This window comes from Lissotriton vulgaris, chromosome 8, assembly GCF_964263255.1.
Source record: "Lissotriton vulgaris chromosome 8, aLisVul1.2, whole genome shotgun sequence".
NCBI lineage: Eukaryota > Metazoa > Chordata > Amphibia > Caudata > Salamandridae > Lissotriton > Lissotriton vulgaris.
Genome location: NC_141696.1, coordinates 1,560,983,153 through 1,561,009,917, shown reverse-complemented (window position 1 = coordinate 1,561,009,917; position 26,765 = coordinate 1,560,983,153). Strand labels below are relative to the sequence as shown.

General features: G+C 49.6%; 1 protein-coding gene across 3 annotated transcripts in view; it reads left to right on the top strand.

The window, feature by feature from the left end:
• The window catches only part of LOC147700411 (uncharacterized), a 137,233-nt gene that overhangs the window by 37,025 nt on the left and 73,443 nt on the right, over window positions 1–26,765 (top strand). For all 3 annotated transcript variants that reach the window (XM_086935826.1, XM_086935825.1, XM_086935827.1), the window contains one exon: window positions 19,309–19,413. In XM_086935826.1, coding sequence (XP_086791952.1) covers window positions 19,309–19,413 — 105 coding nt within the window. The remainder of the gene's footprint in view (window positions 1–19,308; window positions 19,414–26,765) is intronic.

The window sequence follows — 26,765 nt, the reverse complement described above, 5'->3', positions numbered from 1 at the left end:
GGGTTCTGAGCTGTGCTGGAAGGGTAGCAGGGTTAGGGGTACCTTGTATACATGGTGGTCATGCCCAAGAATTCCAAAATTTTGGAATGAGGTCCTCCATCACTAATGTCTCCTTGCTGTCAGAGCCACTATTTGTTCTCTTGGAAGACCCAGAGACCTTCAGCTATCCCCCATGACAACCCCTTTGGGCCACATGCCTGAGTGTGGCCCAGATGTGGAAACAACTGCAGGTCCCTTCGCTTCATAGTAATTGTCTGCGATGGGGCTTGACACTACCTGGCATTCCTTCACTACATCTACGAAGAGACAGCAAGGCTCCGGAGGGCTACCTATGATAATGTCAAAGATTGCCAGCTTCCAGGGTTTGTGAGATGCCTTACTTAGCGACGAGGGGCCAGTCACCCCCAGGAAAAATGGACTAGAGGTTACTATATTGCACTGTGGTTTTGTTTATGGTTTATTTTCCAGTAAAAGGTAGGGGTGTTTCCTTGTGCAACAAATTTGAGTCGCTAGACGGTGTGACTGTCTATGTGCAAAACATTGAAATGTTGAAAGTATCCACTGCTGTCAAGTTCAAGTTCAAAAGACCTTTATTCGAATTTCATAAAATCCATAAAAGTACCGATTAGAGCAACAATTCATTAAAATAAGATACATACAAACAGATAGAAAAAGTTTTTGTGCAAAGGAACGTCCCAGAATTTTGTACAGTACAATAAGTTTCATTTCATTACATTAGATACAAAGCGCAAAGTGACACCTGTTATCGATAATTACTGATATCAGGGGTTTTCCATCGTCTTACGTGCTCGTATAGCCATTCTTAAGAAAGTGCTGGTGCGAAAAGTCAATTCTTCAGTGTCCAAAGTAAGCAGCATTATATATGAATCTTTGAGGCTGAGTGGTCTGTAATTTTTAAAATAGGGGGTTAAAAGCCATTTGATGAATCTCATATAAAATTTACAGAAAACCAAAAAGTGCAAATCATCTTGAGTACTCATTCCATCACAGGGACATGGGGTGAGATCAGCACTGTGTCGATACCCCAGAGGAAATTACAACAAGAATTTAACAGTTCCCGCCCTCAATCGGAACAATAAAGCTCTCTCCCAACTGGACATAGGGAGGGAGAGATAGGGCGGGAGGGTTTGCCCACACAGTCCATTTCCAATATATTTCGTAACACTTGATTTCTGGGATTCTCTTTCGAAGCGACAATTTCTGTAAAGTGCATAGAGTGCTTTTTGAACCTCCACCTTGTCCTTTGGTTCAATTAACATTGAGTCAATAAACAAGGTACCTCTGTCAATTTCATTAAGTGATTTAGAAACTTCTGTAAGCCAGGGAATGTTCATGCCGTGTTCACAATTTAGGCAGTCCTTGATAATATTTTGTGTGAGGACAGCAGCTTCATTTCTCCAGATCCTGATCCAGAAAAGAGCCGGTCTGGCTCTGATAAAATCACTTATAAATGGAAGATTTAGTTCTTTATGACAGATGAAATCAGATGAGGAGATCGGGGCACCCAGCACTTTTCTACAAAAGCGGTTTTCCTCTCTTTGAATACATGTACTGCTTCCTAACCCCCACACCTCTGCTCCATACATGGCAACAGGAGAGCACTGCAATTTAAAAATCTTTAAAATAGCCTTAGTGGCACCAATTTTCTTTGGGCGAGGGAGGCTCAACACGGAATTGTTGGCTTTCGAGAACTTGCTCGTGGCGTGGGCCAAATGCCCACTCCAAGAGCTGTTCGCAGCGAAAACCAACCCTAAGTAAGGAAAGTGGGACTGACAGGAGAATTTTGATGGTATGACATAATGCTTCAAAATCTGCTATTAGTTTCTCATTGTTACCAGTGGGGGACAAGCAAGATTTTATCAAATGTGGGTATAACGTTTGTACGCTATCTAGAATAGCCCCACAGTCAACTCCTCTCCATTTCAATCTAAGACCATCAATTGAGGGTGTAATATCCCTTGCCCCGTTTAGATTCATGTAAATTGGGCTAGATACAAAATTTAAAATCACCAACAAAGGATTATGGTCACTAAAGGAAGTTTGCACCACAGAGGTGTTTGCTATGCGATCAGTTAAGAGTGGTGATGTAAATACATAATCAATAGTAGAGCTACTATTCCCACTGATAAACGTGGGAACATGGGGGAAATTCGTATTATGCCCTTCCCTCATAGCATCAGCAAGGTTAAATTCAGTTAGTATTTTAGACAATTCTAATCCCCTGCGATCTGCTGAGTCAGAGCAAATGGGAACATCAGACCCGTAGTTCTTTGTTAATTTCACATTAAAATCGCCCCCTATTAGAATACCAATGTTAGTGTCTACTATTGAAGAACATTCAAGCATACTTAAAACCTTTGATAAAGCCAAAAAATGTTTGTTCGGTACACAATAGAAATCATTATTGTAAAAATTAATTAAATAGATCAAGGTCTTTGACTTTAGCTTGTATTCGAGAATTTGTATGTTGGGATTATCAGAGTTATCAATCTGCAAATCTCTGATTATACCACCTGCCAGAATTCTAATCCCTATGAATAAGCCACCCACTGCTCGACCAAATCTAGGTTTGGGTGATGTTAAGCTGAAACAGTGGTATCCCTCAATATGCAAATTCCCCACAGCCCATGTTTCTTGAAACATAAGGATATCCACATCATTAATCACCTCAATCCATGCAGGGTCCAACAACTTAGCTTCCAGCCCTGCAACATTCCAACTTAAAATCGATAAACCATAAGCATTACAACATTTACCCAATCGACTCCCAGTATTCCTAATTTTGTGATGAATTGGCTTATTTGAGGTGGGCAAAATGGGCAAAATGCTATTGGTAGGCGTGATTTCTGTAAGATCAATCAGGTCACGACAAACTGCATCTAGAACCGGAGGTCCCTCCAATGTAATAGTTGCAGCCTGTCCATGTGCATGTGTTTCATTGTTGTCCGCTGTTCCCAGTCAGTCCTGATCATCTAAATTGGAAAAATATTCAAAACGATTGTAGGTTGGGATGTTGAATGTTGTTGGTGTGAACTGATAGGGATCAGGAGCTGGATAAGACCTTTCTCTATAATTTTGTTGGTGCATGGCTGGGAACTGTGGATAGTGAGGAAAGTGAGGGGCGGGAATTGACATGAGTGGCTGGTTCCGCAAATTGTGGCTATTCATATGATTTACAAAGGGCTTCTGATTCTGGATAAAAAGCGGTGATTTAATCCTTGCTCCAAAATTCATGTTGTGATAAGGGATTACAGGATGACTTGCCATAGTCTGTTCAGGAGGTATCAAATGCCTATAAAAATAACCTAATGGAAGGAGTGTGGTGTTAAATTCCCAGGGAGAGGGCGATGGGGCGCTGGCAAGTGTTTTTTCTGCCCATTCTGGGTTTTTAAAACTTATGGTAACACGGTCACCCTCAAACTTTTTCCTGAGTGGGCCTATCCAACCTACTCGCTGAATGTTAATGATCTCCCTTGCACCATCTATGGGAAAATTGCAATTTTCCAATTAACCAGTGGAGGGTTTTGTTTTTAAGAGATGAATAAGTTTCATCCTGGTCCTTCCGTAATTTGGTGACATTTACCAGCACCAGCACATATGCTCCACATTCTGGTGGAAGATTGATACGAGAGGGAACTTGCTTGGTTGTTTTTTGTGGTGGTTGTGCCACAGAGGAACTGCTTGCGGAATTCTCAGGTTGGCCATTAGTAGTCACATTTGGTTTTTTAATATTCTGGTCCGTCCTTTTATCCAGAGCGGTGTTATTAGTACTGAGGGTAACTATTGGCTGGCTAATGGATGGGCCTTTCGATGTTACTGATGTAGCTGATGGAACTTTAGGTATAACATTAATGTTTGTGGTTAGTGCTTGTGGAATATTGGGTTTTGTGGCAACTGTTTTATTTGAACTAGGGTTTGTGGCACCATTTACAGCGCGTTCTTTATGTAGATTCTTAATAGGAATACTCAGCTCGGCTAATTGCTTTTCGATTCGAGTAAGCCTACTCTCAATCGGCGATAAATAAATACTCAGTAATTCAGCCAACCTTTCTAGCATACGGTCATTGGCACTTTCAGGGTTATCATTGATAGTATCATTGTTAACTGACATTCTGCCCTGCTGCTCGATCTCTCTGTCAGCCTCCTTAGTAATGTCTGTAGCTCTGGTTATATTTTGGTTAGGGTTGGAGTAGGATCCTTTCCCGTTTTTTCTTTTAGTCGGGCCATGTTTCCTAACCTTTATGGACCGGGGCTTTGATGCATATGCCTTATGTTTTTGGAAGGCCCCCTCACGTCTACCTCTTAATTGTCTTGTGTTGTCGACAGGTATTTCTTCTGGGGTGGGGTTGATAAGTAGATCTGGGGTCTTCTCCAAGTCCATGCTAATATCTGTATCTGAGTCTATCAAAGGAATAGAGGCTGATAAATTAACCTCACTTGGTATAGTATGGATCTCAGCACAGATATTTGCTAAGGGTCTAATATTGTTTGGGAAGACCTGAACGGGTGTAGTGGCAGCAGCAATAAGGCCAAGGGAAGAGCTTTTAGCGTGGGCCAGATCTTGAGAGATCCTGCGCTCTAAAAGTGAGATACCTTGATTTATGGCATCATTAGCCTTAGTGATGAAATTATCTATGGGGCCGATTACTGAACTGCCCCCCGCAGCAGCTGTTTTGCTGCGACTGCCCCTTGGAGACATAATGATGGATGCGTATACTTGGCCGGATGAAATAGAAGCTAACGTTTGGTGTACAAAATAGTAGTAATGTACAATGAGCAAAACAAGTATGTAAGAGCTAGGGCGAGTGAGAGAACAGGATTACCACTCAATTGACACAGTAAGATAATTGTGGACCAGCATGCAGGTACACCCAACTGCAATATGGGACAAAGTCAAAGTCAGTCAGTGGCACACGTTTCTCATGCAGAGTGTGTCTTTTGCAGTCCAAAACGCATAAACTAGAGTAAAAGTACCTTACGGGGAAGATGTTAGGGGGGTAGCCCCGTCCCGTCCTCTTCGTGCCACTTAGGGCCACAGAGGGCCCGCCCTTGTCCCGGGCTTCTCCCGGTCGCTCCCGCGCGCGTCTCGCGGGGCGAGAGGGGTATCAAGCTTTTTCTAGCGCCTCCGGGCGCTCCGGGCGCGTCACGGGCGCGCTGCCGCCCCAGAGGCTGCTGGGGAGTGTGGTTCCGTCCCTCCGTGTGCCTCCCGGCGTCTGGTGAGGAAGAGCGCTGCTGCCGTTTCCCTCACGGCTCGCCCTATGGCGAAATGGCAAAGTTTTATGGCCTCCTGGTGTTCCCCCTTGGCTCCCGGGGGTCAAGCTTTTTCTAGCGCCTCCTGGCGCGTCACGCGCTCGCTGCCGCCCCAGAGGCTGCTGGGGAGTGTGGTTCCGTCCCTCCGCGTGCCTCCCGACGTCTGGTGAGGAAGAGCGCTGCTGCCGTTTCCCTCACGGCTCGCCCGATGGCGAAATGGCAAAGTTTTATGGCCTCCTGGTGTTCCCCCTTGGCTCCCGGGGGTCAAGCTTTTTCTAGCGCCTCCGGGCGCTCCTGGCGCGTCACGGGCGCGCTGCCGCCCCAGAGGCTGCTGGGGAGTGTGGTTCCGTTCCTCCGTGTGCCTCCCGGCGTCTGGTGAGGAAGAGCGCTGCTGCTGTTTCCCTCACGGCTCGCCCGATGGCGAAATGGCAAAGTTTTATGGCCTCCTGGTGTTCCCCCTTGGCTCCCGGGGGTCAAGCTTTTTCTAGCGCCTCCGGGCGCTCCTGGCGCGTCACGGGCGCGCTGCCGCCCCAGAGGCTGCTGGGGAGTGTGGTTCCGTCCCTCCGTGTGCCTCCCGGCGTCTGGTGAGGAAGAGCGCTGCTGCTGTTTCCCTCACGGCTCGCCCGATGGCGAAATGACAAAGTTTTATGGCCTCCTGGTGTTCCACTGCTGTCAGTAAGTAATCACTGTACACCTTAATGCCAAAGTGTGTTTAATTTCTCAAAATTCAAAATAAACTGGTGTAAAAAAAAAAAAGTTATGTAAATGTATTGGCATTTATATAGCGCACTACTTACCCGTAGGGTCCCAAGGCGCTTCGACCGCTGCGAAACCCTTCCTGGCTTCCCTGAGAGATGGTCCCTGTTGGACTTTGGCCCTTAGGGCAGGTTCACCCCTAGACTTTTTGCGTGAAATGGTGACCTGGCAATGATGATTTTAGGGATTCTGCGCACTTTCACTGTGTCCCAGTGGAAAGTGCGTGCGCACTCTGAGTGCATGTGCTGAGCTAGGCCTGCCCGCCCATAGGAATGCATGGGGAATGTATGTGTCCCTGGTAGTTCCTGATGCGTGGGGTGCACAGGCTTGAGTCTGGTATGTGTGAACTCGTGAGAGTGAATGCTGCGAGATGGTGTATGCAGCATGTATGTGTCTAGTAGGGAAGCGCCATTTCTAGACATGGCTGTACGTGTGCTGTGAGGGTGCTGTCGTGTGATTGGCTGGAGCTGGCTGGCATGCCAGGCTCCAGGAAGTCTGGATGGGTCTGCCCGGTGGTGAGTGGGAGATTAGCATGAGTGATGTGTGGGAGGAGTGTACCTGTGTCCTGGAGGGGCTGGGTTTTCCCCACACAATGCTGGCTCCGCCCCCCTGTGGTGTGTCTAATGACCCAAGCCCTGCCAGTGAATAGAGAGGGTGGTTGAGGTAAACAGAGTACTCAAGAACCAGCTGCGACTGGTTCCGCCCCCACTCTGCACCCTCAGACAAAGGGAAATGGTGTATAAAAATGGGGCTGTGTCCCCACAGATGTTGTTCTCTTCTAGGATCCTGAGGGGGCTGTTGCTGCTGCTGCTGGGCCAGAGGACCGCCACTTGGGGTGTCTCCCTGCCTGGAGACCCAGTGTGCTGGCTCTGGGCCCAGCCTTGCCCCCCCCTGCCCCCCTGGAGGACTTTTGCTGGACTTTGGGCTGTCCTCTAGCGCTTGGAGCGCTGGAATTGCCTCTTAGCGCTTGGAAGCGCTTTTGTTCTGCTATAGCGCTTTGGAGCGCTTTCTTGTGGCTTGTAGCGCTGGGGAGCGCTTTATTTGAAGAGGCCGGTGCCCACCCGGCATTGGCCGCCCCAAGCGAGTGCCACCTCGCTTATTCTCGAGTGTTTTGTCGCCTGGCAGGTGCCCACCCTGTCAGGGACCTTGCCGCTGTTTTTATAATTTACCTCGAGGGAGGCCACCCCTCGGTAAATTCAGCCCCCGCCTAGAAGCACCGGAGACGGGCCGCCGCGCTGCCCGCGACGACCCGGAAGTGTTTCTGCCGGCCGGCCAATCCAAGAGCGGGCCGACCGGAAGTCCCGCCCCGCACCCGCGACCTGGAAGTCAGGCAGGCCGGGGGCAGGAGAGAGGCAGGCGGAAGCTGCTGCCTGCAGGGAGAGCCCCGAGGGAGAGACAGAGCCTGGACGTGTGCCCCGGGCGGAGCACGAAAGAGGAGTTCCCCGCCCGCCAGGAGTCAGAGGCAGAAAGTGCTGCAGCCTGCAGAGACCGGTGAGTGCCCGGGAGGGGAGGGGGCGTCGGGGCGCATTTTCGGTGCCCGCCCCTCCCCCCTAGTAAAAGGCTCGTGGGGGCCTTACCTGTTGTTTGAGCCTGCGAGGCTCAGGGCAGCAGTTGTTTTCAGAGCCCGAGAGGCTCGTGTGGGCATTACTTGGTTCGCTGAGTCCCCAGGAGGGGGACTCCAACTACGCCCCCATTTGGTGTTCAGAGCCCGGAAAGGGGCTCCAGGCCTTGTGTGCAGAGCCCAGTGGGGCTCAGGGGGGCATTTGTTCTTCGAGCCCACGAGGCGCAACGAGGCTGCATCTGTGCATTCAGAGCCCAGAGGGGCTGCATTGATTTACTTGGAGCCCTGAGAGGCTCAGGGGGCCAATTTAGTTCTTGAGAGCCCAGCGAGGCTCCAACATTGGCCCCATCATTGTGCTACCCAGTTGCCCAGCACTTTGTGGGCAACTGCCACGTTTAGGCCCTGACATTGGGGACACATGGACAGTCACAGGTGGTGACTTGTGAGATTGGCGCAATTGATATTGTTTTTACACCTCTGAATGAATGTCATGCATTGCATCATGGGTATGTTCTTACACCCCTACAGGTATTGTGATACATAGGTGGTTGTTTTCTCCCTAGTGCAGGTGGTGCTAGTGAGGTCCTGTTACCAGTAGTTACTGGTTGTGTGCTATTTTGTGCTAAAGTAAATTTATATTTTACCCTCTAAGTGCTATTTCTGAAAGTGCTACTTCTGATTCCTGACAGTGGTCCAGGTGGCCCTGTCTTGTACAATATCCCCTGTAAATTCTGCCCGTGCCTCTGGCACATTGTAAAGTGTGTGTTTTATCTAATGTATTTTGGTGTAATACAAAGGCTATTTTTATATATAACCTTGTGTGGAGTTTCCTTTGTGGTGGGCCTTGGGTGTTGTTGCTGGGGTGCGTGCGCAAATACTTAGCCTACATCGCCTCCAAGTTTAGCCTTGCTGCTCGCGCCACGTTACCTAGAGGGCGAGTAGGGGTTATCTTGGCGTGTAACTCCCTTGCCCTGACCTTAGGAATGGTGATCCCTGACTGACCTTGACGCGAGTCTTGGCCAGCCAGGATCCCATTTCTAACATTGGCGGCAAGCGGTGAGGATAAGGATTTGTGTTTGCGTTGTACCACAGTGGCAACTGGCCACTACAAAGCTCTGCATTTTAGATGACCACATTTTAGGGGATTATTGTTTTTTGAAGTTCCATTATTTTCTCCTCCTGAAGGTATCATTGTGCAATTGTGTCCAGTACATTTGTTCCCCTGCCCCGCGCCCAGAGTTTGGTACCTGTGTCACGTGTGGTCAGGTTGAGGAATCAGGGGTGGTAGAAACTGCCTTACCAGTCCGAGGGGGGGGTTGTGTGTGAATGAATGGTGTGTGGCACTAGGCAAGTGAGTGTGAGTTCTCTGGGAGAGAGAGCTTGCTGAACCTTTGTGAATTGTGTACTCCTGTGTTAGCTCAGGCCCCTAGGTTCCCTGTGTAATCTTTTCACCAGAACGTCCGCCAAAATGGAGCCTGCTTTTGATTTCTGTGATCTGTTTGGATACAGTATGGGAGAGTTGGTAAGGTTCTGTGGAGAGAGAGGCATAGGAGTGGATGAGTCAGATACTCAGTCTGAACTTAGGAGCAGCCTGATCCTATGGCAAAAGGGTCAGTGGGATCTTGCGCGCAGTGAGGAAAGGGCCCGGGTCTCACACCATGAGGGTGGTGGGTCTGTGGGGAGCCCTGAAGATTCAGAAGAGGAGGAAGAAGATGATAGCACAGGGATGCCAGCAGATAGTGAGGACCCCATAGATAGGGAGTCCCTTGCTGGGTCCAGTGTAGGAGGCAGCGCCTCATCCCTTTCCCTGTCCCCAGAGGAGCTGGAAGATAGGAGGAGAGAAAGGGAGCACCAGCTGGCTTTAGAAAAGCTCAGGTTGGAGCATGCCCAGGCTATGGCACAGCTGGGTGTTAGAAAGCAACAGCTGGAGGTTAAGAAGCAACAGCTAGAGACTGAGAGGGTCTTAGCGCAGGAGGAGGCTGAGAGGGCCTCCACCAGAGGCAAAGTAGCTCTGGAGGGTGGACTATCCCCTGCGCGCAGTGTTGCTTGTCTGGATTCTCCAGGGAGGGTTGAGTCCAGTGGTGGCAGCTACATAGATTTCAGTGTAGGAAATCCCACTCCCAGTTCCCCGAGTATGGTTCCTGTTTCCCCAGAGGAGGAGAATAGGTTGAGGTTTAGGAACCTTAGGAAACCGTCTCACCAGTCTTGGGTAGATTTTGAGGATGACTGTTGTGGAGCCCTGTGTGATTGGGTACGGGAGCCCACGAAATGTGATTGGGACCTATTGTTTGATATGTTTCTCAGAGAGCAGTTGCTCAGTGTTGTTTATCCAGGATTGCGCCAACACCTAGTAGGGTGTGGATTGTCTGAACCATACGATCTTGCAGAGGAAGCAGACCGCTGGGAGAGGGCCAGAGGTTCTTTAGAGTCCCTAGTGAGTGAGTCTAACAGTAGTGGTATAGGTATCTTCCAGCCCAGCGTGGTGGAAGAGGCTCAGTGTAGCCCAGCTAGGTCCCAGTATAGTGAGAAGGGTGGAGGGGCTGACTACCTGGCTCAGTGGAGCAGGAGTCAGTGGGTGGCTGAGAGCCCCCAGAGGCCCGAAGCCCTGTCTCAGAACTTGGGTGGTTTCTTGAGGGAACACCAGGTTGGGGACCTAGGCTGTCCTGTTAGTACACTTGAGGAGGATCTCCTAGTGAGTAGAGAACCTGGAGCGTCTGTAACCAGAGCTCCTGTGGTTCTAGAGTCCGGCAGTGCTACTCCAGGAGGGAGTGCACAGAAGTCCGAAGTGAGGAGTGATTGGGGGATGAGTTTCCCAGTGGATGCACCAGTGGACCAGAGACTAGCCAGTTGGGCTAGATCTTCTTGGGGGGACCCGGGTGGCGCCACTTCTGTGCTGGGGGATCTTTGCGCACTGTCAGGTGGACAGGAGGCGGGAGATCTGCGTCAGGCAGACAGTCACACGACACATGGGTCATGTGCCAGCCTCAGGGGGATTGCGTGTGAGTCCCCAGAAGTCCTGGAGTGCCAGGCAATTATTCCGCCAAAGGTTTTAGACCGGAGGTTGGGAGGCCAGGTTCAGGTTCAGCCTGACCTGAAGGGTAGGACGACTGTAACCAGTGTCCTGACCGGTTCTTCCAGAGGAACTTCTCCAGTTGGGAGAGGGCAGACCTCTGGAAGGGGGTGCAGAGGGTGGGAGAGCCCACCTCTGACCCCGGTGCAACCTGAGGGGTTAAACCCTGGGTTGGGATGGCGTGCTAGGTGTACCCCTCGCCGGAGGAGGAGGAACCCTAGAAGAAGAGGTAGGGGGAGGAGAGCCTTCCCTGAGACTCCTGGTCCACCTGAGGTTGTAGACCAAAGGCTGGTGAACCAGTGGCAGTCTAGTCCTGTCTTGCAGACAGGAAGAGTGGAGAATGGCTACTACGTACCAGGGGTTACTACCCCCCACTCTGTGAATAGGCAAGGACCGGTGGCACCTGGGTGGCCCAGGGCCTGGTCCTGGCCGCGGACAGCTTGGGAGTACCAGTGGGGTAGCCCACAGGGGTGTGGAATTTAATAAAATATCTCCTTGTCCATGGGGCAGGTTGCTTCATAAAACTACTTGCCCTGTAACAAAATCCACTTGTCCCTTTTGTGCCATGTAATACGGTGACAAATTACGGCAGCAATCTCATTATATAAGAGTTCTGATATAACCTCTCTAATTATGCCAGGGCTCGTACCATAGTAGGGTTGCATACTAGCAATTCCCTTATGCTGCCACGTTTCTGCAAGTCCACATACTGGACTGAAGGTATTGGTAAGAAATAGTTCAAGGGTTGGAATGCCCGTTTGAGTCTGTGCAAACCTACTAACGTGCGTGTTGGGTTTGCACCAACTCTTTTCAAATATTTTCCCGTACTGAAAAAGGTTGGAAATTTACTCCTGACAGTCGCAGACGTAAATCCTCTTCCAGCGCTGGGAAAAAAGTGGTTAGAGGAAAAGTGAACTTGAAACATTAAGATTTTCATATGAGCCAATCTACACATGCACATGTGCTCATGCTAAAATGCAGTTCACAAATAATTTCTAGGAGTACTATTTCTTGGCCTACTTCTGTAAATTCTTGTGAATTCATGGAAACTATATATGCACTTAATGCAGGGATATATGCCATGGATGCACATTTGAGACTTTCGTTAATAATTGGGCTTCTAATTAGGCCTGGCGTTAACCATGACCTATTGTGTTTAGTAAAATTCTGTCTCTCTCTCGCTCTCTTTTTCTCTCCGTCTATCAGATGACTTCACTGTCAGTGACAGTATTCTGCTCTTTGACAAGGAGCATATTGGCACACAAAGTAGTTGTGTTCAGTGCCTGGAACTGCTGTGGCAATGTGTGCTTTTTGAGACCAAAAACATTTTTTGTTTTGCCAATGCTTGTTAGAATGGTGAGGGCCCAGCAGCTCCCACACGGATACAATTTTAGCAAAAACCATGCCTGAACAAGTCACGCACTGACAAAACCAAAAGGCTGACCACCAATTTCAGACCTACTGGCTTTGCCAATGCTTGTTTATTTTTGTTTCCGGTAATCGTATTTTAACTGGTTACACTGATTTTCCATTATGAATATTTTTTGGGAAATACAAGCATACATCAACATGTTGCTAAATGATGCTGCAAAGATATGGTATCTAAAATCTTACAGTAGCAAAATGTTTTTTTTCCTACTTGCATTTTTTTTTAAACATTTTATTTTGAAAGCAAAGAATTATCACTCTAGCTTTGAAGCTTCAGAACATATTTGCATATAATCAGAGAGCATTCTGGGAGCATTATACATAGCCTCATATTACTAAACTTTGAAAACATGTATACACATTTATACTGAAACCACCGTCAGTAGTGCAGGCCGAGCTTACAGCGTTTACTTTTAGTGCTCACCCTAATAATAAAGGCTTTGCATTAAAGAACCATAAATACAAGCTTGAACAGCATTTAACACATGGACACAAATATTACCTTAACTGCAGACATTTCCCTTTCCAGATCCATAAAGTGATACTGTAAACTGGCAGCCAAAGGGTTTGTGCTGTAGGGGGTTGGGCCTACTTGTCCCAAGGACAAAATACACTTGAAAACTTGTTGCCCTTGACCCCAAACAGTATGTCCTGGGAGTCGGGCTATAGGAATTCCACATCCCTGAGCCCAGTTGGTCCAGACAGTGTGTTGAGAAGGAATCCCATGGGTTCACCGTGGCATAGAACAGGAGGGTGTCCCTGCAGTTGCGGGCCCGCGTCCGTGTTCTATCGCCCCAAGCAGGGAAGTCCATCACGGTGGTGATTGTTCTACCCTGCGTTTTGGCTGGAAGGGGGTTGTGTTGGACTTTGGCCCTTAGGGCAGGTTCACCCCTAGACTTTTTGCGTGAAATGGTGACCTGGCAATGATGATTTTAGGGATTCTGCGCACTTTCACTGTGTCCCAGTGGAAAGTGCGTGCGCACTCTGAGTGCATGTGCTGAGCTAGGCCTGCCCGCCCATAGGAATGCATGGGGAATGTATGTGTCCCTGGTAGTTCCTGATGCGTGGGGTGCACAGGCTTGAGTCTGGTATGTGTGAACTCGTGAGAGTGAATGCTGCGAGATGGTGTATGCAGCATGTATGTGTCTAGTAGGGAAGCGCCATTTCTAGACATGGCTGTACGTGTGCTGTGAGGGTGCTGTCGTGTGATTGGCTGGAGCTGGCTGGCATGCCAGGCTCCAGGAAGTCTGGATGGGTCTGCCCGGTGGTGAGTGGGAGATTAGCATGAGTGATGTGTGGGAGGAGTGTACCTGTGTCCTGGAGGGGCTGGGTTTTCCCCACACAATGCTGGCTCCGCCCCCCTGTGGTGTGTCTAATGACCCAAGCCCTGCCAGTGAATAGAGAGGGTGGTTGAGGTAAACAGAGTACTCAAGAACCAGCTGCGACTGGTTCCGCCCCCACTCTGCACCCTCAGACAAAGGGAAATGGTGTATAAAAATGGGGCTGTGTCCCCACAGATGTTGTTCTCTTCTAGGATCCTGAGGGGGCTGTTGCTGCTGCTGCTGGGCCAGAGGACCGCCACTTGGGGTGTCTCCCTGCCTGGAGACCCAGTGTGCTGGCTCTGGGCCCAGCCTTGCCCCCCCCTGCCCCCCTGGAGGACTTTTGCTGGACTTTGGGCTGTCCTCTAGCGCTTGGAGCGCTGGAATTGCCTCTTAGCGCTTGGAAGCGCTTTTGTTCTGCTATAGCGCTTTGGAGCGCTTTCTTGTGGCTTGTAGCGCTGGGGAGCGCTTTATTTGAAGAGGCCGGTGCCCACCCGGCATTGGCCGCCCCAAGCGAGTGCCACCTCGCTTATTCTCGAGTGTTTTGTCGCCTGGCAGGTGCCCACCCTGCCAGGGACCTTGCCGCTGTTTTTATAATTTACCTTGAGGGAGGCCACCCCTCGGTAAATTCAGCCCCCGCCTAGAAGCACCGGAGACGGGCCGCCGCGCTGCCCGCGACGACCCGGAAGTGTTTCTGCCGGCCGGCCAATCCAAGAGCGGGCCGACCGGAAGTCCCGCCCCGCACCCGCGACCTGGAAGTCAGGCAGGCCGGGGGCAGGAGAGAGGCAGGCGGAAGCTGCTGCCTGCAGGGAGAGCCCCGAGGGAGAGACAGAGCCTGGACGTGTGCCCCGGGCGGAGCACGAAAGAGGAGTTCCCCGCCCGCCAGGAGTCAGAGGCAGAAAGTGCTGCAGCCTGCAGAGACCGGTGAGTGCCCGGGAGGGGAGGGGGCGTCGGGGCGCATTTTCGGTGCCCGCCCCTCCCCCCTAGTAAAAGGCTCGTGGGGGCCTTACCTGTTGTTTGAGCCTGCGAGGCTCAGGGCAGCAGTTGTTTTCAGAGCCCGAGAGGCTCGTGTGGGCATTACTTGGTTCGCTGAGTCCCCAGGAGGGGGACTCCAACTACGCCCCCATTTGGTGTTCAGAGCCCGGAAAGGGGCTCCAGGCCTTGTGTGCAGAGCCCAGTGGGGCTCAGGGGGGCATTTGTTCTTCGAGCCCACGAGGCGCAACGAGGCTGCATCTGTGCATTCAGAGCCCAGAGGGGCTGCATTGATTTACTTGGAGCCCTGAGAGGCTCAGGGGGCCAATTTAGTTCTTGAGAGCCCAGCGAGGCTCCAACATTGGCCCCATCATTGTGCTACCCAGTTGCCCAGCACTTTGTGGGCAACTGCCACGTTTAGGCCCTGACATTGGGGACACATGGACAGTCACAGGTGGTGACTTGTGAGATTGGCGCAATTGATATTGTTTTTACACCTCTGAATGAATGTCATGCATTGCATCATGGGTATGTTCTTACACCCCTACAGGTATTGTGATACATAGGTGGTTGTTTTCTCCCTAGTGCAGGTGGTGCTAGTGAGGTCCTGTTACCAGTAGTTACTGGTTGTGTGCTATTTTGTGCTAAAGTAAATTTATATTTTACCTTCTAAGTGCTATTTCTGAAAGTGCTACTTCTGATTCCTGACAGTGGTCCAGGTGGCCCTGTCTTGTACAATATCCCCTGTAAATTCTGCCCGTGCCTCTGGCACATTGTAAAGTGTGTGTTTTATCTAATGTATTTTGGTGTAATACAAAGGCTATTTTTATATATAACCTTGTGTGGAGTTTCCTTTGTGGTGGGCCTTGGGTGTTGTTGCTGGGGTGCGTGCGCAAATACTTAGCCTACATCGCCTCCAAGTTTAGCCTTGCTGCTCGCGCCACGTTACCTAGAGGGCGAGTAGGGGTTATCTTGGCGTGTAACTCCCTTGCCCTGACCTTAGGAATGGTGATCCCTGACTGACCTTGACGCGAGTCTTGGCCAGCCAGGATCCCATTTCTTACAGTCCCTTAATGGGTATCTCCAGGGTGAGACCAGGCATCCCCGGCGGTCTGGTGGGGCCGTTAGTGAAGATGAGGCAAGCTAATGCCCAGAGTTGCCGAGTGTGATCGCTGATCAGAGTGGGCACCGAGGCGAGAGAATTATCGAGTCCGCTGACCCTGGTCCAGAAACCTGCCGCGCCGGGAATCGAACCCTGGTCCCGGGCCGTCCTCTGCTCTCGGGTCTGCCGCCTCTAACCAGTGAGCCACACTACTTCACTGTAGACAATGCGTGCATTCGAAACTAAATTGTACATTCGTGCCTATCTCATTGTGAATATTTTGACAATACAGTGATTTATATGTAAAATTGTATTGCATGCAATTATAATTGTTTAACCATATATGTGTGAAATGAAGTAATTAATAAATACATAACCCGATTTACAATTGAATATCTATTAAACAACTGAGAACTTGCTTCAATGAGCTATCCAGTGTTGACCTGTTAACATTTATACATCAACTTTTTCACATTGATATCAGGAATGACAGCTGATGTTAAAGTCAGTTATTTGTGATACGTTATGGGAGGTTTGAGATTATTTTAATTGTTTTCATCTCCTGATGGAACGATTAAATATACTCAAAAATAGAAATGTGAAAAGGACATTTTAGGTTTCATTTTAACTTTGGAAACTCACATACATGCTTTCCCCAAAGTAGCTAAAAATAACTAAAAATGACAATATATTTCAGCGGAAAATTGATACTTTGTAGTTTCTCATAAAAGGCACTGACTGAGCAAATAAAATGTGTTTAATATATTTTTCTTTTTGTTAAGAGTGGTTTGTGATACCCATTAGTTACCTAGAGTAAAGGCGTAAGACATCCTCCCTCTACCCATGTGCAGTTGCCGATCAGACTCCTGCCCCCCTGATGGCCGGTGGGCTCTCTTGGAAATGGAGCTCGTACGACTCCCAGGGTTTTCTCACCGCCCTGGCCGACTCCTGCCCAGTCATCCTTGACTCCCAACGATATCGATGGTTTAGAACAAGACATCGGTTCCTGGCTAGAGTCGGCTAGTAACCTGTTTGCCCCCCCTAGTAAAATTTCCACGTACCAGACATCGGAACTCCCATAGGTGGTTCTCTGACGACCTAAAGCCCAAAAACTAAAAACACGCCAGTTAGAACGCACCTGGAGACATGATTACTCTGACTCAGCCAAACAGTTCTATCTGGCTGCACGTAAAGATTTTAAAGCAGCTATCCGATCAGCTAAAATGGAACATTATTCCAATAGGATTTCCTCGGCAGCCGACAAATCCAAGGAGGTATTCAGAGTCCTGAATGAGCTAACTACAGACGACAGAACCCTCCCAGCCCAGACCGCCACTCAGGAGGCCTGTGACACCCTGAACTCCTTCTTCCTAGAAAAAAATCATTACAATCAACAAATCCATCCCTCCCCTTCCCCAATCACCACCACGGATAACTCTTCTAACAACCCCTCGATCTTCACCACCTTCCCTGCTCTAGATTACACCTCCTTAGCGGAACTAGCCACCCGCGTGAAATCTGGCTCTCCGAACGACTGTTGCCCACCGTCTGTCCTGCGCAGCATTTGTCTTAATTTGCCAGATTGTATCACACTCTTACTCAACAGATCCCTCAGTTGCGGCATCTGTCCCATTTCCTTTAAGGAGGCCATCCTGGTACCCCTTTTAAAAAAACCTGGTGCTGACATGACGGAGCCGTCGAATTATCGCCCCATCTCCCTCCTCCCATATTTTTCCAAACTCATGGAGGCACATGTCACCCGATGCCTGTAAAGCTTTATAGAATCCTCCTGCTACCTCGAGCCGCCTCAGGCTGGCTTCAGACCTGCCCACTCCACAGAGGCCATCATTGTGGCAGTCCTTGACACACTCGGGAGCAATGCCGACGCAGGGATCCCCCAAGCCCTCGTCCTACTGGATCTGTCGGCCGCGTTCGACACGGTGGATCATAACATCCTTCTCCGCCGTGTCGAGCAGGCAGGCATCCAGGGCGTTGCTCTTGAGTGAGTCAAATCCTTCCTTACTGGAAGAACACAGGCGGTTCGCCTGGGCCCTTACACTGCCAAAAAAACTCCTACGTCCTGCGGAGTCCCCCAGGGCTCCTCCCTCTCCCCGCTTTTATTTAATTTATACCTTCGGCCACTGACTCAGTCTCTTCTGAAATGGGACATCGTCACTTATAATTATGCCGACGATCTACAAATCATTTTTTCTCTCAATTCAACAGACGCCATTAAAACCTTCCACGGAGCCATGATCCACATCCAACTCTGGATGAACCAGAACCAATTGAAGTTGAACCCTGGTAAAACCGAGCTCCTCCTCCCTGGACTCAGTCACACCTACTGGGGCCCGCAGTTCTGGCCTCCGGAGTTTGGCTCCCCCCCCACCCCAGCTAAAATAGTAAAGAGCCTGGGTGTAATCATCAACGCCGAACTCTCCCTTAAGGCTCAAGTTGGAGCGGTGGTCTCCTCCTGTATGCACCAACTTCGGAGGATCCGCAAAGTTCGTCACTTTCTTCCCCCTGCAGCACTTACCCAAACTGTCATTTCACTGGTACTTTCCCGCTTGGATTTTTCTAACGCCATCTATCACGGTCTTCCACAATTCTTGATGCAACGTCTCCAAGTTGTTCAGAATCAAGCTGCCCGCCTGATTCACGGAACCCCCAGATGGCTATCTGCCAAGCCTCTGTTCATCAACCTCCATTGGCTTCCAGTCGACCGAAGGGCCGCCTTCAAGGTGGCTTGTCTCACCTTTAAGGCCCTTCACTGCTCTGGCCCCGCGTTCCTCAAATCTCTCATTCTCCCTCACTGCCCAACACGTAACCTCCGTTCAGCCCGCCGCGATTTGCTAGTCACCCCTAAAAGCAAAACTAAGAAATTCGGTGGCCGTCGTCTTTCTACCTAGCTTCTGTCCTCTGGAACCTCCTTCCCTTCTCAATCAAATCCTCCCCTTCCTTCCTGAACTTCAGAAAACTGTTAAAAACTCACCTTTTTCCAAAACCTAGGTAGAACTTTGCCATCTGTGCTCCCCCCTCATTTGCTCTGTCTATCAGCGCCAGGAAGCTTCGGTGTCAGTGCGCTTTATGAATTGCACCTAAGATAAGATAAGATAAGTATTCACGCCTACGTTATGTGATGCAAGTGTATATATGCTGAGCAGGTCCCAGTGCAGGTATGAGCCCCACACATGGTCCCATCCTGTGTCGTTCACAGACAGAAGGTGCTACACAAACCTCGCGAGGCCCCGTTGCAAGTGTATGTGATTCTGTGACAGCAGCCTTTGATTATTGTTACAGATAGTTTTTGTGGTGGTTCATTAGATACTCCCACAACTCTGTTCTCAATGAAGGTGACACGTGTCATCCCCTCAAGCGGTAGGGAAGATGGGTACCTGCTGTAAAATGTGTAAGGGGATACCGTTCACTCATTTCCACTGTGACTTGTGCACTGGTGTCCAAGCGTTCCGCATTACAGAACCAACCTTTTGGTTCCTTCTGCCCCAACCTGCATATGCCTTCTGCAGTGAAAACAACACCGAACCTTTAAAGAGGGAATGCAACATGCAAGACACCTCTGTATACCTTCTGCAGTGGAAACCATGCTGAACCTTTCGAAAGAGGAAATACAACAGGCAAGACCTTGATGAATAGAATTGTCATAATAAGATTGCGCAGGGTCTTGTATCCAGAATGAAAATGTAATGTTTCATAAAATCAGTGTTTCTTCACTTTCAAAACAGTTCCTACATCAACTTAATCTCGTATTCTAATGATATTTTATTTCCATTGACATTTTTCTTTTTTTAATTTCTTTTTTTATCTGTAGCAATGTCCCCATTGGACGTATTCTCCATCAGCGCACAGAAAACCCAGTTTCTGTGTAATTCTCTGAAAACAGACGAGAGAGAGAGCCCTGATCTCCTTGACACAGGTAAGAAGAACTGGTGTAAAAGTTGTGAGTTTTTCAGGTTCACAAACCTGAATTTCAAGATAACACAAGAGTAGGAAATTAAATGTCTGTGAAACATGAATGTAACAGAATTTATACAGCGCACAGCTACTCAAAAAGTGTGTCCTGGTGCTATTCACTGCGAACAATCATAACCGATAACAGTTTAAAACTGTCCAATAATGCTTTTTTTTTATAACCAACTTTATTGCGGCAAGACACATATCACCACAGTGCGCAAAAGTTTGACGTACATGTACATTAGTACAGCAAGCCCAGACATTCGGATTACATAACATTACAAGGTCAAATCGACAAACCATAGTAGCTAAACCATTTCCCTCATATTCCGATATGCTTGTGGGGGCAAACACTAGCCTCTACAATCAATTTCTCTTGGTGCGCGCACACATCTATCCCCCTGCGCCAGCTTCTGACAGTCAGTGGTTTTTGCTGTTTCCAAGCACAGCCTACGTCCCGTTTGGCGACCAAACAGGGCACCCCTAAAAAGGTTCGCTCAGCCCTGGTGCCACCAAGCTTCTCCATCAATCCTAAAAGCACAACACAGGCGGTAAGATCCAGGGTGTAGCCCAGGACACAAGAGAGCACTCGACCCACCCTCTCCCAAAAGGGCGAGTCATCTGTAATATCCTGTGCCTGCAGAGCCTGGTGCAATTGGAGGTAATGGAAGAACTGCGAATTGGACAGGGTATATCTAGCCTTCAAGTCCTGGAAGGCCACAATGCTACCTCCCCTGTAGACATCCTCCAAACATGAAATCCCAATACTGTCCCAGGGGACAAAGCCCTCCAGGGTCTTGAGTTAACTAAGCCAAGTTAGCAGAAGAGCCACACTCCAGCAGGTACAAGAAGGTAATATAGTGGGCAGATGCAGAGTATAAGTTGTGTCAAGGGCTCTATCACCAGGGTGAAGAGCAGTGGGGATAGAGGACACCCCTGGCAAGTGAGAACACTGTCCCGGGCACACGTAATTAGGATAAAACAATGATTGAAGAGTCTCGTCTTGTACCAATATCCGTGGTCGACACCAGAATGTTATTCAAATGTATTTAATGATGCAACAACGAACAACAACCAGCCAACACGTGTTTCGTCACATGAGGAAACTATCCCGTGACTTCTTCAGGGCTGTGTGGCGTTGCAGAGTATCATTTCGGTGTCAAGAGGCTGGCGAAAGAATCCAACCCGGCAGGTGGGGTCGGAAACTGATACAGAACCAGTGTCTTCCCCCCTACAGCACAGATACTAGAGATCAGCTCCAATAGTACGGTGTACCCGCCCTCCTACTTTTGTGCGACACTAAACGGATCTAAATAGTATTCCTCACGGCTACTCAAATATTGCCATATCTTACTCCGGCACACCCACACGTCTTATCCAGACGTGTCACACTTGTTTAGAGGTCCGCCTCCAATTAGTGGCCACAACGCCCTTGTTGTAGCCCTGTCCCGCAGGGGTCCACCACTTTGGGATCCCCTCCTAGCAAGTTCTGCTACGTTGATCATTTGGTCCTCTCCGACCCCCTGGTCGGGATGGATACTTTCGCTGGCCTCTAGACACTGAAATGATAGTCTGCAACGCCACAAAGCCCTGAAGAAGTCACGGGTTAGTTCCCTCATGTGAAGAAACACGTGTTGGCTGGTTGATTTTCGTTGTTGCATCATTAAATACATTTGAATAACACTCTGGTATCGACCACAGATATTAGTACAATACGAGACTCTTCAATTATTGATTTATTCTAATTACGTGTGCCCAGGACAGGGTTCTCATTATTGGTGTGGGTTTTTTGACTCACACATTTACGGGGGTTACAGGGTATTTCCCCAGACCTGGTAGCAACGTACACACTTTAGCCTGAGCGCCAATCTTCCTGTCTTTTCTAAAAACCCTACACCGAGATAACCCTTGGCACGTGCCACGTTCAATTGGAAACGCAGAAGACCGGACCCCATTTACACGGACCCAAGCGATCGGGCATGGTAGAGAAGATGAATCATTCGGCAGAACCCTTGTCCTATCCTGAACTGCTGAAGGACCCTACCTATAAAATCCCATGACACTGTATCAAAAGCCTTGGTGAAATCAACAAACAAGACAACCAGGGTGCTGTCAAGGTCCTAAGCCCAGGATAGCGCTGCATGGACCCTCCTAACAAAATTAAGCGTGCTACGACCCGGGATGTATCCACTTTGATGTGAATGGATCAAATACGGTAACGCCGGGGCCAACCGTGTTGCTAGCGCTTTCGCATAGATCTTGCTGTAAACGTTAATTAGGGATATCGGGCAATAATTTGAACAGTGGTCTCTAAGGAGATCCTCCTTAGGCAAGACCACAATTTTGGAGCTAAGTCAGGCGAAAAGTACCTCTGCTGCAGTGCAGCTGTATAGAAATTCAGACGATGGAGAAATAGTATGTCACAGAAGCGTTTGACATATTCAAACGGATACCCATTGGGCCCAGCCGTCTTTCCGGCTTTTAGTCCCGACACCGCGAAAGTTACCTCCACTAGAGTAGGGTCCTGGTCCAATTCTGGGGCCAAAGCATAGGACGGTGGGCTGGGTTTGCCTAGACAATAAAAGCGGAGCATAATCGGAAATTCTCCGCTGGAGAATGTGCACAAATTGGACCAAAAAGAGATCCACTGCCGACAGCCACAGCAAATCTATGCCGGATTCCGCTGCATGTGCCACTGGTTGGTGAGTATAGTCACGCTGGGTAGGATGCCAGGAGCGCAATACATCGCAGAGGCCCAGTGAGTCCGCCCACGAGAGCAAACGGGTCGACTAGGAACACCTACCTGAGTATGGGGCAGTTGAGGCATTCGGATCAGGATCGGGGACTGCATTAAAATGTAACCCAACCACGTAAAGCCCGGACGGAGAGTCAGGAGGAAGAATTGCAGTGAATGCAGGGAGGGCCGCAACAGGGGAGAAGGGACATAACAGGACACGAAGTTGTAATACCTAGATTCCAGGCGGCCCTCACTACCCACATAACATCCATGGGTGTCCGTGTGCTGTGCCGTGACTGCCAGGGTGAGGGTTTTGTGCAACAGTATGGCAACTCCTCTAGATAACACGCATAAAGCTGGAGTGGTAAATCCTGTCATAGCCGAAACGGCCCAAGAAGGGGCAGCTTAGTGCCAAGCAAGTGCTTATCCTGCAAGAAGACGACCACTGGTCTATATCTCTTGATATACCGGAATACTACAGAATATTTAATCTGGTTCAGCAGGCCATTCCAAAGAACACTGTCAGTTTAGGGGGTTCATGACATAGACGGTAAGCATGAGGTGAGCCCGGCCGAAAGACACGATAGCTTGGGAACCTGCAGTGCTATCCACATATATATGACAGTAGTAATGTGTATGCTTGCCGTAAACAACCTGAAAGGAAAGAACATTGTTGTAGGAAAGTAGGATCTGCTTTCATGGTTAGTCCCACTTATTGCTGGTGTTGTTCTGTTTTCTGACTAGTCTGTCTGGGATCCTGCCAATCAGGAACCCATTCACTGTGCTTCCTCCTTAAATTTGACACTGGTAAGTACTTTGGTACCTTCCCAATTGGCTACTAGTGTACCCATGTAAGTTCCTAGTATATGATACTAAGGTACCCAGCGCAAAAGTACACCAGAGGTCTCTCATGAGCTGCAGCATGTTTTATGCCACCCATGAGAGACCACTCAAACTGTGACTGCCATTGCAACCTGTGTACCCCTTCGCCTGCTTCCACGACCCAGACAGCCGGGAAACATCATTTTCAACGAAGGCTTTTCTACGCGTGACGTTTACTACGAGGCACTTACCTCGCAAACGTCTTTTCCACGCGTATGCCTTCAACGACAGTCTTTACCACGCATATACGTTCTGGCTAGGGGGGAGGCGTGGAATTTCTTCCAGTCGTTCAGCGTGGGATTGGGGGGGTTGGCGGGGGTCGGCTGGGGGAGGGGCTGGGGGGCCTGGGGGGGTCTCCCCCCCCAAAAATAAACAAAGGAGCGGGTTAATTAAATAAAAAAAAAACGCCCTTCAGTACCACTGAGGTAAAAGGAAAGTGCCTCCCCCAAAGACGTGCCGTTACGTCAAAATAGCAGTCCTTTTTTGATTTTGGAAGACGTGTTTTGACGCTTGTTTCGATGGTGGATGGAAGTACGGGCTGCTGGTGAAAGACAGGAAGGTGTCAGGTAAGAAAATAATCTTTAAAATTTGTGTTTAAAGGACGTTAAAATGCGTGGTATAATCCTTCGTTGCAAATTCCAGCGTGGTAAAGCCACTTGCGAACTAAAATTCGCGTGGTATTGCCATGCGTGGAACTTGTATTCGTGGTAAAATCATATATTCACCCATGAGAGACCACTCAAACTGTGACTGCCATTGCAACCTGTGTACCCCTTCGCCTGCTTCCACGACCCAGACAGCCAGACTGCCTCCGCTGATCGCCCCCTCCTTGCCTCGCGTGGGGAGTGGGACGGGCGGCCATTACACCTTGGGCGGGTCTGGGCTGGGCGTGCAGTCCTCTGGCTCCTCCCCCCCTGGCAAACTGCTTAAAGGGCTGACGGCGGACTACCTGCAGTGATTGCAGATCTCCCGAGGCTTCGCCGGGAGCAACGGTGTTTCTTTTATTCCCTGCTGACACTTTTAATTGACTTGTGCCTACCTGTGCATTTCGCTCAGCGCTCAGGAACCAGCGCCTACTAACTTCTCGGCTGCCCCTTCGCCTGCTTCCACGACCCAGACAGCCAGACAGCCTCCGCTGATCGCCCCCTCCTTGCCTCGCGTGGGGAGTGGGACGGGCTGCCATTACACCTTGGGCGGGTCTGGGCTGGGCGTGCAGTCCTTTGGCTCCTCCACCCCCTGCCACACCCCACTCGAAACTCCCCCCACATGTGTCCCTATATAATCACTTCCCCTTACCGACGGCGCAGCGGGCGCGACGAAGGCGCGCCGAAGTTGCGCCTAAGTTAAGCCCGTCTGCGCCCGTCCGCGGCCGACCGGGGCTAGGGGCACATCACCCTGCCCAATTTATTTCTTACACTTCTTCCCAGCTTCACAAACTCCAGGGTCCGTGGGCTTTACCTTCATCTATACACGCACGGATATCCCAGCTTGATTTATCCTCTGCTTCTCACTGTTCCTATTCATTTACTTCTCCCACTCTGGTCCCTCCCTCTATAGAGGCTGCTAACACAGCACCAGTTAAGACCCTCAAGGCTTATTATCTGAATACCAGATCGGCGGTGGCTCATTCACATGAACTATCAGTGCTGTTAGATCTCCACGCACCAGATCTTCTCCTCTTAACCGAGACATGGTTCTGTGATGATTCCCTACCCACTTTGCTAGCCACTTTGCCCCTCCCCCTACTACGCACTCCGAGCGGATCGTTCATCTGGCAGAATGGGGGGTGGCGTAGCTGTCATTGCCCGTTCTGATCTTCTATTTCAACTGCTCTCTCTTCCCGATATTGCCACCACCGAGTATCTTGCTATCCGAACCACGTCCACATCCCCCCCTCTCACCTGTGTTCTCATTTATCGTCCTCCCCAGTCACCTCTACGCTTTCTCCCTGATTTCCAGGAGGTGCTAGCTACCCTCTCTGTCAATAACTCTTCTGTGCTACTACTGGGTGATTTCAATTTCTGGCCCTCTGACCCAGCAGAGTGTTTATCTTCGAGAGAGTTCTCAGACACACTTTTATCTCTTAATTTTGTTTCTCACGTATCCTCCCCAACTCACGTCAAGGGGCATATCTTGGACCAGATTTGGTCCTTGAATTGCCCTGTCGACTCCCTCTCTATTTCTCCTTGCACTTGGTCCGACCATCACCTGATTTCTTTTGCTCTTTCTATTAGTTCTACAGCTAGGGCCCCCCTTCCTAAAAATGTCTGGGTCCGCTCGTGGAACAGAGTTGACCCGGCAAATTTATCGGCCCTTTTAAGTGCTTCCTACCCTGCCTTACACGGTCTTTCCACCTTGGCTCAGGCTAACATCATTGAACAATGGCTTTCCTCAGCCAGCGAGTCTATTGCCCCCTTGAAACGATTGACCTCCAAGCGGGAGAAAGATGCCAATCTGTGGTTTACCGATGACCTTAAAACCATCAAATTATCGGTACGCCGTGCTGAGAGGGCCTGGAGGAGAAACTACTGTCCCATCTTAAGAGCTGATTTTACCACTCTATTAGCTCACTATAAGAATGCTATCTTGGCCGCCAAAACGGCCTATTTTTTCTCCAAGATCCTCACAGCCGAGAACCAATCAAGGGAAATTTTCTCGATTGTTCAGAACCTAGCCTTCTCAGATCGCACCTCCCTTAAGCCCTCTCCTTCCCAAGCCCTCTGTCACTCTCTGAATAGTTTTTTTATCGAGAAAATTGCCGCTATCAAAGCCAATATCCCTTCACCTTCCCCCTCTTTTGTTGATCCTCAGTGCCCTCCTCCGCAAGGACAATTAAACTCTCTCCCCCTCCTGACCAAGGAATCCTTCACATCTTTAATCCCCCTTGTAAAATCTGGCTCTCCCCTTGATACCTGTCCCGCTCACATACTTCGTCATATTTACACCTCTTGCCCTGATCCCCCCCCTTCACCTTCTTAACAGCTCCCTTTCTCAGGGGGTTGTCCCTAACCCCTTGAAATCAGCTATTATTTTACCCATTTTAAAAAAACCTGGCGCAGACCCCTCGATCCCAGCCAACTATCGCCCCATCTCTCTCCTACCATTTTTGGCCAAGGTGCTCGAGCGCCATGTCACCAGGTCTCTGAGCACCTTTGTGGAAGAGAATGGGGTATTTGCTTCCCGTCAGGCTGGCTTCCGCCCGCACACTCTACGGAGTCCGTAGTCCTTTCGGTCCTTGACAACCTCAGGGAGGGGAGGGATACCAATCAATTCCAGGCGCTGGTTCTCCTCGATCTCTCTGCCGCCTTCGACACGATGGATCATACCATCTTACTTTCCCGTGTCGCGGCGGCGGGGATCGGGGGCACGGCCCTGGTTTGGTTATCCTCCTTCCTGAGGGACCGCACCCAGGCAGTTCTCCTGGGTGATTTTTCTGCGGACTTTCGGAAGGTTGTGTGCGGGGTCCCCCAAGGTTTCTCCCTCTCACCTCTTTTGTTTAACCTTTACATTTCTCCCCTCATTTCTTCTTTAGAACAAATGGAGGTCGCCGTATATAACTGTGCGGATGACCTCCAACTTGTTTTCAATCTGTCTTCTTCTTCTGCCTCTATTTCTAATTTCCAGTCTATTATGATTTTCATCAGGGACTGGATGGATTTCAACCACCTGAAACTCAACCCTGATAAGACCGAGTT